This window comes from Nothobranchius furzeri, chromosome 11 (assembly GCF_043380555.1).
Source record: "Nothobranchius furzeri strain GRZ-AD chromosome 11, NfurGRZ-RIMD1, whole genome shotgun sequence".
NCBI classification, from domain to species: Eukaryota; Metazoa; Chordata; class Actinopteri; order Cyprinodontiformes; family Nothobranchiidae; genus Nothobranchius; species Nothobranchius furzeri.
Window position 1 is genome coordinate 36,787,488 of NC_091751.1, and position 12,801 is coordinate 36,800,288.

A 12,801-nucleotide genomic window follows, 5' to 3' on the forward strand; every position below is an offset into this window, starting at 1 on the left:
TATTCTGAGCTCACCTTTAATCTCAGCTCTAGCTTTGATAGGAGCTACAGACCAGTGTCTCACTGACCTGAGACGGAGGAGGACAAATTACAATCAGAACTTGAGTTCCCAGAATGTCTCCAAACTTTTGAAAGTTTCTCAGCTTCTTCTCATGAACTGCGGTGCTGTTGTGTTCCATCTTGTTTTTTGATAATTGTGCTAAAAAAAAGTGACTGCGTTGTTATGTGTTCAGTTTAATTTCCAATTATTTTGTGTGGCTGTTCACACTATGACTGAAATACGACATCAAACTCTGTCCTGTGTGAACGCTACCCGCGTGCACAGAAGAAAATGTTCTGGTAATAATTCATTCATGGAGAACCCCCGTTCTCACGGAGACAACCCCCCCACCCACCCACCCACACCCACACATACACACACACACACACACACACAGACGGAGACTGGTACCTCCCGCATGCTCTCTTGTACTTTTAATTCCTAAACCTAAAACAGGAAGTCCAGACCGACTCCTGAACCCTTCTGTCAGCGCTTCTCCTCAGGAACATCCACACACGACACTCATCTCCGCTGACTCAGTGACGTAGGAGATGGATTTAATGTGGCACGACCGTTCAGACTGCAGTCGCTTTCAAAAACATCAGATATGTGTCAGAATCAGTAACAAATACTTGACATGGATCACATTTGAAAAAAATCGAATCTGTGCATTCAGACTGTCATTAAAAAATCAGATATGGGGAAACAAGCAGATCTGATATGCTTTTGCCTGCAGTGTGAACGTAGCCCTAGTGTGAGTTTTGCAGGACTTGACTGTTTCAGTTTGTTTGTAAATTTGTCATATTTACCCAACATGCACTGTTTGTCTTAAAGGTCGTTTGTGCGTTTCAGTTTTCCTTCCACTTTAAATTTAGCATAATTTTTATGTCTCCACAAGTCACTTTTTTCTAACTGATTAGAAAAATAATATTCACATTATCTCTAGTCATAAATATTTAGGATTAATTCCTAATTTAAAATGTTTATAAATGTGGGTGGTGCTTTTGTCTAAACTGATGTAACACTGAGGTGAATGTTGACGCTAATGTCTTCTTTTAGCCTTCAGCTTATTAGTGTCCTTCTGGAAGTTTTTTCAGCACCCTGGACAGTTCTCAAGACATTGTTGTGTGTTTTTGTAGATAAATACTTTAAATATTTAGGAACAGATTCACTTTTCTACAATCTCAAAATCTACTATAATTATTTAATCAGTAATTATTGCATCAGTTTTGAAGTAAAAAAAAAATAAAAATAAACCATATTAATTACCTCCCTTTAGTGTCCACATCAAGAAGAAAGTAATAAAACTTTTTGCATGTTTTATAAATTTGGGCTAGTAAGGGTTAGAACATAATTAATATAGTTAATAATAACATGAAATAGTAATTATGTTAAAATAATTTCTAATCCTCCCCATTTTTGCTTTTCTTCTTTTAAGTTCAGTGATTCAATCAGCGACAGGGACTAAAACATTCATATCTTCCTTTAACTTTCTCTAATTAATATTTACAGTCCCTGTAAACTAACACCCACTTTCTCTGAGACGAGACACGTTTTAAGGGTTTGAAAAACTAAAATTGTCTTCCTGCCCATCTGAATCAACCACTTTCCCTCCAATGTCGACTGTAATTCTTCTTTCTGTTCTATTAAGGACCACTAAGGGTGTGGAGTCACTTTATTTTTAGAGCTTTGTGACTCGTGTCTGTTTGGTGTGAGGTTTTAAAGACGTGGAGCCTCTAGTCTGATTGTGTCTGGAAACGACTCAAAGAAACAACGCTGTTTTCACTTTTTAACGTCACATCATCCATCAAGACACTTGAAAAATGTTGTAATATTTAAAAACGTCCCTCGTTTTTAGAAATCTGTACATTTTCAAACGTATAATCCTTTGAAACACATTTATTTTTATAAGTTAGCTTTTTCCCCTTCTACAGGCTTTTATATTGCAGTAATACCGGGAGGTTTCTTTAGGATTTTTATTTTCTGAAAACATTTCCACTTTTCTTTCATGTTTCTAATACTTGCTCCGCAAAAACCATTATCCTACTAATAAAATGTTCTTATTTGCCTCAAAATCCTAAAACAGATATTTCCTTCAGATCAAACCCTCTAGTTTTCCTAAAAGACCGGCCGCTCCACTCCGAGTCTAATCCGTGTGTTTTCCTCATCCCGCAGGCCTTTGGAGGAGGGCAGCACCCATCCAAGTCGAGGCGTTTTGTCCATGCAGGGTTTGAGTCACGGCGTAATCCGGGTCGACTCGGAGGAGAAGCTGTCGGTTCTCACACTTCAAGATGTTGGTTCTGTCATGCCTGGAGGTAAAACAAACACAGCTGACATCATCCTGACCAAGCTGGGGTTATTCTTCAAAGTTTCTTGTGTCAGGGAAAGTCAGAAAGTGGCTTTTTTATAACTTGATAGCAAAGTTTGAATTTAGTTTTGTCTTATAAAACCTAAATGAGAACCTAACCTTTTTACTTGGTTTCTTCTTTAATTTATTTTCATTTGCCACCATGATTTTGTCTTACTCCTGTGAAATGTGTGAGAACTCGTGTTCATAGTTTAGTTAATCAAATGAATCTCTGTGACTTATGATTTAAAAGGTTCATAAATGCGATATTCCTCTCCTGCAGGCGTGATGTGTGTGGTGAAGCTGGAAGGTGTTCCTCAGCTCTGTAAAACTGATGAGATTGGAGAGTTATGTGTTTGTACTGTTGCCACGGGAACATCTTATTACGGTCTGGCGGGAATGACCAAGAACACCTTCGAGGTGAGAGCGTGAATCTTTATGGTGGTTATTTCTTTCTGTGCTTTGTCCATCTTATTTTTGGTGTCAAACACTCTCAGGTCTTCCCGGTGTTCAACAACGGGTCTCCCATCAGCGAGTTCCCTTTCATCAGGACCGGCCTGCTGGGATTCATCGGACCTGCCGGTCTGATCTTTGTTGCTGGGAAGATGGACGGTTTGATGATGGTGGGAGGGCGGCGTCACAACGCTGATGACATTGTTGCTACGGCTCTGGCGGTGGAGCCAATGAAATTTGTCTACAGAGGCAGGTCAGTGTGTTGCGCTGCTCTCCTTCCTGATGTATCAGCGTCTGTAATTAAAACTTGTGTACATGCTGCAGAACAGCATAAAGCACATTACAAGTTGCTGAGTCATGCTCCAATCGGAAACAAGAAGAGGGAAACAAACTCGGTGTGTCATCATTTTATCTGTTTTTGTAGGATAGCTGTGTTCTCCATCACGGTGCTACATGATGAGAGGATCGTTGTTGTGGCTGAGCAGCGACCAGACTCAACGGAGGAAGACAGCTTCCAGTGGATGAGCAGAGTTCTGCAGGTAGACACACACACACACACACACACACACACACACACACAGGTTGAGAACTGTGAGAACATACAGACTTCCAGCTTCTGCCCTTCATCGTAATCTTCACAGAGAAGCCGAGAGCTCCATCTTCTGCAGCTGCTGTTCCTGACAGAAAAGTGGAAGTTTTGCTAATGTGTTAGCTCAAGAACTCTTGAAAAATGAATGGTGGAAAAAAGGACCACAGGCTAAATGCAGGAGCTAATTTTACATTACTGGACATTGTTTGCATTTCGATGAGAATGAATTCTGGATATAAAAAGTTTTTTTTCCTCCTGAAACTGTCAGTGTTGTTGTTTTTGTGTCTGTCGCCATATGTTATAGTCATTTTAAAATGTTCAGTAGCCTGTAACGACTGTTTTCCTTAACTAAATGTTTGTTAGTGAAATTATCATAGCTCCCTGATCCTCAGCATCCCCCATCCTGCATGGTTCAGTTGTTTTCCTGCTTTGTACACCTGAGTCGATGATTGAATCACCAGCTGATATAAATCAGGTGTGTGTGGTTGATGAAGGCCCTGCTGGGCCAGTGTTGGACACCACTGCTCTTGCTGAACTATGTTCCTATGCTTATGAGAATGAATAGATCCACATGTGCAAATAGTTCCTAAAAAGAAGAAATTCTTCAACTTTTGTATATTTTATTTGTTTTCTAAAAACGGCCGCGAGCAGCTGTGATGAAATGTTATGATGTTAGAAAGAAAACAATCAGCGGGACAGAAACAGGATCTTCCTTTTGAGACGATTAAGAGACACAAAACTAGTTGTCAGTGAGTCACATCACAGCTTCTTTTTTATGTTTGTATTTGACTTTAGAAAATGTTTTGAATTGGTCCAAAAGCTAATCGTATTAACAGATCTCACGGTTTACTTCACACCGTAGTTCAGCTTGTCAGACTGAAACAGACTCTCTGCTACTGTAACACTTTTATTTGGAGCCTGAACAGATCAAATCTGAGTCCAGCTCCAGAGACTGTGGTGAAGCTATAAAAGCTGTCTGGATTTTAACAGCAGCAGTAAAAGCATGTCTCTTTATTCCTTCACCATCACAGAAGCCGCCTGCTTCTTTTTTCCGTTTCGCTCATCTGGTTTCAACAGTCAGTGATTTTAGAAGCAGCTGAAACGATGGGCTGTAAATGTTACTGTAAATGGGGAAAATGCTGAGATATTAATATGCATCTTGATGCAAAGATCCTGCAACTACAGCTTAAAGCTCTGCTTGGTGCCGGTTCTTCAGTTTTGGTCCAGATCAGAAGTGTCTAATCTCTTTGTAACAACATTCCAGGCGATAGACAGCATCCACCAGGTCGGGGTGTACTGCCTGGCTCTGGTGCCCTCCAACACTCTGCCCAAGACTCCTCTGGGTGGCATCCACCTGTCTGAGACCAAGCAGCTGTTCCTGGAGGGGGCGCTGCACCCTTGCAACGTTCTGATGTGTCCGCACACCTGCGTCACCAACCTGCCCAAACCCCGGCAGAAACAGCCAGGTATCAGTTATTTACAGAGATGAGCCTGAAGGCCAGGAGCCTCTGCTGAAGCTCATTGGGTATTTAAGATATTTTCTTATGAGTTCAGAAATAACAAAAGACAATGTAAGTGTGTTTAATTATAACTAACATGACATGTATAACCAGCATCTGTTAAATAGCTACACATGATCATCTAATATTAAGTTAATAAGTGAGGCAAAATAATGTCCTCACAGAGGTTGCAGGTTCAAATCTCGTGAGTTTTGTCCACAGCCCAAAGACCTGCATATGAGTGCTTAATTTTATGTGGTTATGAAAAAGTTTTTCATGATTAGTATCTTAGTTAAGGCCAGTAACTTCCTGAATGACCTCAGTAAAGACAAATTGCTTTAATATCCTTCACGATTGATGAGCTAACGTTTACTCTGAGTCTGCTACTGTTGTCTAGAAGCTTCTCAAATATCTTACATTTCCTAACATTTCAGGCAAACATTGTTTTATCAAACTTTGCACCACCGTTAGTCCGATTTGGTCTTCCTGATTTCTTTTTCCTCCTGTAGAGATTGGTCCGGCCTCTGTGATGGTCGGGAATCTGGTGTCTGGGAAGAGGATCGCTCAGGCCAGCGGCAGGGACCTGGGTCAGATCGAAGACAATGACCAGGCAAGGAGAGTGTGTGTGCGTGTGTGCGTGTGCGCGCGCGCGTGCGCGCGCGCGCGTGCGTGCGTGCGTGCGAGACTTTGACCTCATGCTGATGCTGTTTTCTTATAGCTATTTGAAAATAAATTGCTTATTTTTAAAGTCTAGAAAAGTTATTTTCAAAACATAAAGAGCAACAGCAAATTTAAAAGTTAATCTGATAATCTAAGATTTCCTTACTGAGCGACAGTAATTTTCTAATCTAGATTTTTTGATAATATTCTTCCTTTTTCTTTAGAATCAACGACGAACTGTAATAAGTTATTTATGATTTAGGGAATTTAATGGAAATACTCAACTTTTTAAAAAACATCTGTCTTAACTGCAAGACATCACATGTTAGATGTTAAACACTTTAGCTGCATTGTTTTTTTGAGAGAAATATCGTTTTTATTTACATTTGGGATAGTCTGTAAACATAGACTAATGACTTTTCATTTATTACAACAAAACGTTGAATTTCTGACAGAAAACTAAAGAAAAATAAGTAAATCAAACATGAAAATGAGAGAGAGCTTTCAGGAGGACACAAAAACAGAATTATCTAAATATAAAACAGAGTGATGGACTGTAGATGTGTGTGGCGGACAGAGGTGATTTTTTTCGTCTCATGTTGAAGATGTCATCGTTGGGAGGCCTTCAGCAACAGCACACATTCTGTAGACTAATGAGAAGAGACAAGCCCCAAAATAATAACAAGCTCCAACGCCGCCGCTGAGCTGCATGTCAGTCGGATCCACTCAGATGTTTCTGTCCTAAATTCAGTGTTTACCGCAGCTTAGATGGACGTTGTTCTTATTTAAAATTGCCATTTGGAATCTTTGGTTTTATGAACTGTCACGTGAAATTATCCTCGGTCACAAAATAAATATCTAAATTAGAGGATTAAAACTGCTGGGTTTTAAGGAACTTAAACCACCAGGTTATGTTTAACCAGTAACATCACACTATTTAGTAAAAGGAAATGTGAAGAATGTGAAAATGTGTAACTATTTTAGGAAAAATCTGAGGAAATGAACCTTGTTCTGATTTAAAACTGGGCTGGATTCATTACTTTTATGTTTATTGTGACCATGAGTGTGACTGTATTCATTAAACTCTCAGAAAACACATTTATGGTACAGGAGGTTCAGTATTTTGGCTGTATAACTAAACTAAGTTAATTTAGCAGAAAAACACCAAGAAACCTTTAAGTATCCAGTATTTTGGATTCAGGCTCACCCTGCTATTTTATATACGTTTTAACCCATAATGACAAAGCATCTTCTTCTAATTCTATTACTCAAAAGTGAAGCCAGAATATCCCAGTTACAGGTGCTTCCATGCTTAACTTTTTAAATCAATGTGTTTTGTTTTTCAGGTATCAGCTAAAACATATTAGAGATATAAATATTCAAATATGCACCAGCAGGGTGAGACCTGCATGAATAAAAAGAAATAACTGTGTGTGTATTTTTTTATTAAAAAGATGTGTCATTTGTTTGCATGGAGGGGCGGGACTTAACCATTTTTTGCAGCCAATAATGCCAGTAGTGGCTCGTCCATAGGGGGCGCTAGGGGGCCATCCCACCAGTCTCACAGGAGGGGGAAGAAGAAGATAAGAATCACAAAATTACAAATAAAAAACATGAAAATGAAAGTAAACGATCTAAACATCATACAGACTATAAGTGCTGTGTTTAACCTGCACTGAAGTGTAGTTTAAAAATGTTCTCACTTTTACCACGACCGAATCGTCTCGTGACATATTTCCTCTTTCTTTTGGGCGCAGCAATCTCTACCATAGACCTTCGCTAACTGGCACATGCGCGCTGGGACACACACGCACACACACTCCTCCTAGTGTTGATATATGGTTAGCACATCTAACGGATGGCATAACTGCGCCCCACCCAATAACAAATTCACCACATCGCTCACTGTGTACTCTGAATGACAAGAGAGAAAACTCAGCTTAGTTTTCTGTTACGCTGCGTGCATTTAGATATTAGTTTTTCCCGCTCTAGAACCCATTATCGTTGCCTTAAATAGCAGTTTTGATAATACAGAAACTTTTTCTTCATTTAACGGGGAAATGCTGGTATTTTATCAAATTTAATCAAAAGTGGACGATATATAATACAAATAATATGTTTTAAGTGTTATTTTGTTTAAGGGACACACTAGACTTTTATTTTTATTCCATGTCATTTTTTAACCATGTCACAATGGAGTTGGGTTGTGCTCCAAATGCCGTCCTCGGTAGAACTTTCTGCTGTACTAGCCACAAGAACGTACTAATGTACTAGAGGTGTTGAAAAACAGCCCTAGTCACCACCCCTTTTACGGTTGTCATGGTTACTGTATAGTGAGCTGGAACTGAAGCACCACAAAGAGGCGATGCAGAAAGGATTTCAGAACTAACAGTGAAAGTCAACAGCATTTTTGTACCTTTTTTGTTTTCACTTCCCTTTCTCTTAACACTTTGATCTCGTCTACATCAGTTTACTTTGTCGCATGTTGTCACACTTTAGTGTAAAGCACTTTGGAGCGCTCCGACTCTACAAGTGCGGGTCAGTTATCATTTACTTTACTTTTGTGTTCGTTTTTCCTTTTTTTTCTGGTGCTTTGACTAAGTAACCAGACTCTTGACATGTCAGACTTTTATTGAAATGCTAATCTACCGTTAGATTTCAGTGTGTTGCCATAAGAATTTGGCTCTGGTACTCAGAAAACTGATAAGATTCTGTCGTACACAAGCAGATTTTTATCTTCAGGCTGGAATTTAATGGGAACATGGCCTTCCTGCAGTCACACAGAAGGTCTTTGTGTTGGTGTTTAACATGCTGGTCCTCCCTCAGACAGATGACAGGAGCTCTATCTGCCTTTTCATTATCTCAGGCTTTAATCAGCCTCCGATGGTTTAGCTACAGGCCACTGCATCTCTTCAAGGTAACATTAAACAATTAAAATGATACATAAAAAGCATCTTGATATTTTACAGGCTTTAACTATATAAACTGAATGTGTTGTTTGTAGTCAGCGAAATTTTCTTTACCTATATTTTACCAGGAAGTCTATGAGATTAAATCAGTCTTTTTTTCCTCAAAAGTTCAACATGAACTGACTGCATTTAGACAGGAAACATCAAACTATCACAACCAGCAAGTTTAAGAAAATGTCCCATGATTAGGGTTGTCACGGTGTGAAAATTTTACCTCATGGGTATTGTGACCAAAATTATCACGGTTTTCTGTATTATCAAGGTATTTTTTAAACGTGTTACATTTTCAAAATAAACCCTGTATATCAGGAAAATATTGTCCTCAGTTTGTGTCTAACTTTTTCTAAAATTTGTTATTTTTTAATTATGTTGTTTATTCTTTACATTTTGTTAGGTATTTTCATTTTCCCATCCAGGGTTACCTGAGGGAAAGTTCAGCACGCCAGGGGTTATATTAATAAGCCAATCTATTAACCCATACCAATCTTTACCAATAAACAATTTAGACTTTTCAAAGTGGAGAGAGATGAAATGATTCACAAGAGTTGGTAGGCAATTCACTCTCTCACCCCAAAATTCCACTATCTCCACTCTGCTCCGGCACGAACTCCGCAGCAAAAACGGTCCCGTTGTAGTCAATCAGAGCTGTTCCACTACTGCGGCAATGCGCCGCCCGCCGTTCCGCCATCCGGCAAAAATAGGATCGATTCTATTTTTGCCGGACGCTGGAGCTCAATGGACAGGAATCACAACCGCCCAACAGGAAAGGGAGCAAGCACAACTTCCGTTTTTCACAATAAATCGATAAACAAAAAGCGTTTTATTGTTTCATATGCACAACTTTTAACAACTATCAATGGTGGTTGAACTTTAAATGCATAAAAATAAGCCATAAATACAGTTTCCACTATCAAAGTAGTCACACTTTGTTGATCCAAACACTGCTGATCTCTCAACACAAATGATGGGCAGATTAAACAGTTCATTTCGATGCTTCTCCCACACAACGGGTGTTTGGATCTAACTTCCGCGTTTATTGCTCGGACTGTATCGCAAGATCTCGAAAATCCCGCGCATGTGTTTGTGCACCTCAGGTCTCCGCACCGGCGCGGAGCCGTTGTAGAGCGGGTACAGTATAATTTGAGTTCGGAAGCGATCTGCAGCGGGGGCGGAGCGGAGATAGTGGAATTTTGGGGTCAGACAGAACTCTCAGAAAGCCTTTATTAAGGACACACAAAATGGTAAAACGCACACACATTTACACACATTTCTTTAGACACTCTTTAGGGAGACAACAGGCGCTGGCACAGGGCGTTCTTACTGATAAGCCAGGACTGGAAAGAGGCAAGGTCAAACGCCTGTCTGTTGCTAGAGTAAAATAAACCGTATGAAGCTTTCGTTTAAAAAATAATAAAATAATGTATCCATAATTTATCCAACATTTCCCCCCCTGTTTAAACGAAATTTATCCCAAAAATCGGCAGAGTAATCAACATCAATCACAATACCACGATTAGGACATATATCAACCTCTTACACACAAAAAACCACCTGACGAGTACTGACCTCCAAACAAAAGGGCTGTAAGAGAAGGAACAACCCGTACCACACAAAGGCTACATCAAGGGGCAGACAATACAGAAAGTGTTATTGACATTGTCGAAACCATAAGCGAAATTCATTCAAAATAACTGGCAGACTAATAAAGGACCCCCCCCCCCCCATCACCACCACCACCCCCACCACACTGAGAATCACCAAAGGAACAACAACTTTAAAACAGCTGCAAAACTTTTCAACCTGGAGGACAATGAACGATTATATTAGTGGTCAAGTCAAAACAACAATTCTATGATTCAAAATCAAAGGATAACGATTAAACCGAGTAAGTAAAAGATATAAAAGAAAATAAAATTAACTGAGCTGATTACCAGGACATCAATCAACAATGGTCACAGAGTTTGTAGTTTACACTGTTGAAATCATAACGAAACCAGCTTTATCAGGGGAAAATATGAACTAAAGCTTTATTAGGTAAAATATGAACTAAAGCCTCTGTCAGGAGCCTGTCAACCATTCTTCTACCACAAACAAGGCTTAAACACAGAACAAACATTGTCACAAAAGCCGATACCAATTTCTTTTTGACAGCCAATCTATGAAGCATGGGAGGCGTCAGGGAGCTTAGCAGCTCTAATTGGGGCAGAACCAAGGGTCACAGGGCTTATCAGTTGGGTTTATGAGGGACTGCAGTGGGGGGCAGAGCAATGAAGATCACATTGGGATGGTGTTGCACTTTCGTCGAGATGATACAGAAGAGTCCCGGTGGTGGGGCCGTCGATGTGAAGGGCTTGGCTTTCATTGGTGGAAAGGGGCAAAAGGTCATAACAGACCCAGACTCTCTTACTTCAGCTCGAATGTCCTCGTAGGGACGCCGTCCTCATGCGATGTGAGGCGGGTGGCAGGGAGCCAATCTGCACTTTAGGCCACATCAGTCGTGTGGCAGGAGAGAGAGCCATCCTGAGCAAAAGGTGTGTGTCAGCAACTTTGATGTTGTTATAGCAACGTGGGCTCCTGTGACGGTTGGGACGGTGAGGGGATGTCTTTTTGGTCAGGGAGCCATGAACCAGACGGGAGATTTGGGGTACTGGATCTTGACATCATTGGAGGCAGGTCACAGTGTCGTGTGGACGGACTCAGGGGGAGTCTCAACCACCAGGTGTCGTTTCCGTTGTTCCTCCCAACTGCTGCTGTTTCCACTCATTCCGTCAGATGCTGAGGGGCGGTTCCAGGGTAGAGTGCGATCACCAAACATCAGCAATGGTGTGGTGGATGGACCCTGCAAGCTTAAGGCAGATCGTTTACTTATCTGCTGTCCTCGGTGAGCTCGCATGAGGATGGCGTAGTCGTGGTGGTCCCCTCAGCAGCAGTTCCGCAGCAGTGGGAGGGATGAGATGAGTGACCTTGATGCCCCGTCTGGTAGAAGCACATGCATCAGGACCCCAATCTCCTTGATTTCACGGCCTGTAGCGAGAAAGCACAAAAGAGTCTCCGAGATCACTGTGGAATTTGACTTGTCTTCAGCAACGACCATCCAATATTCTTTCTAATCAGTCCAGTGGGGCTTTTTTATTTTATTTTGTACCTCCTACAATTTTATGTTAGTATTAAAATATTTCCTATAATTTACAGACTTAAAGATTATTTACAGGAACTTTGTGGGATGATATTTTGTTCCAGTCGCTGAGCTGTGAGGCGTCTCAGTCTCTGAACAGCTGATGTTAAAGTATGCAGCAGGGATCTTTGGGATCTGGAGGGAAGACGGATTTTAATTTGCTGTTTTATGAAAGCTGAGTGAGTCGGCATGCAGCTGAGTGATGTTTTCATTTGCAGAGGAAAACCTTTGTATCTCCAGAGGTTAGTGGAGCTGGTGGTGAGGGCATCTCTCTGCAGTGAGACTCTGACTTCATGAGATTAAATGAAGGAACTGAGTAATGTTTTCAGCAGAGTCACGTTGTGGGTAAAAGTCGCTGTTTAACGAGTTTCCTGTTCAGCAGACAAACTCGGAGTAACATGAAGAAGAATGAGTCTGATAGTTTGTGCAAAAACACATCAGATCTGTGCAAGAAGGACATTATATTTTACATTTAACACTTTTCATTCATGCATAAAAACATTTAAATCAGCATATTTGTTCTACACTGAACAAAAATATAAACCCAACTATTTTGTTTTTTCTCCCATTTTTCATGAGCTGAGCTCAAACCTCTGAAATCTGTCTACATGTGTGTTAGTGGGCACTTTTCCTTTACCAAGATAATCCAGCCCGCCTCACAGGTGTGGCATATCAAGGGGCTGATTAGACAGCATGAATAATGTACAGGTGTGCCTTAGACTGGCCAGTACATCCATGAGTCATGGGTGTTTTGTGCATGTAGAAAAAGTTTCCAATGTTTGAGTTCAGCTCCTGAAAAATGGGACCAAAAACCAAAGTGTTGAGTTTATATTTTTGTCCAGTGTAATTGAGTTGCACAACATTTAAGGAACGGGTTGCTGAAGAAACCTCAGAGGCTCACTCTGTTCATACTTCAGGGCTGGGTTGTAAAATTTGCAGCATAAATCAAACACACCCTCATGTGTCCAAGTGCTGCGTTTCGTCTGTGGTCGGGAGCAAAGACCCACCTCTCCCTTCAGTGTGTGGGTGCATGAAAGTTAGACATTCTCTGGTGAAGCCTAACAGTCATA

The 12,801-nt window shown here is 40.7% G+C and overlaps 1 protein-coding gene across 5 annotated transcripts in view; it reads left to right on the forward strand.

The window, feature by feature from the left end:
- LOC107383414 (disco-interacting protein 2 homolog C) overlaps nt 1–12,801 on the forward strand; it is a 219,517-nt gene that overhangs the window by 188,448 nt on the left and 18,268 nt on the right. For all 5 annotated transcript variants that reach the window (XM_054743530.2, XM_054743515.2, XM_015956008.3 and 2 more), the window contains 6 exons: nt 2,215–2,354; nt 2,670–2,806; nt 2,884–3,092; nt 3,264–3,378; nt 4,693–4,894; nt 5,437–5,537. In XM_054743530.2, coding sequence (XP_054599505.2) covers nt 2,215–2,354; nt 2,670–2,806; nt 2,884–3,092; nt 3,264–3,378; nt 4,693–4,894; nt 5,437–5,537 — 904 coding nt within the window. The remainder of the gene's footprint in view (nt 1–2,214; nt 2,355–2,669; nt 2,807–2,883; nt 3,093–3,263; nt 3,379–4,692; nt 4,895–5,436; nt 5,538–12,801) is intronic.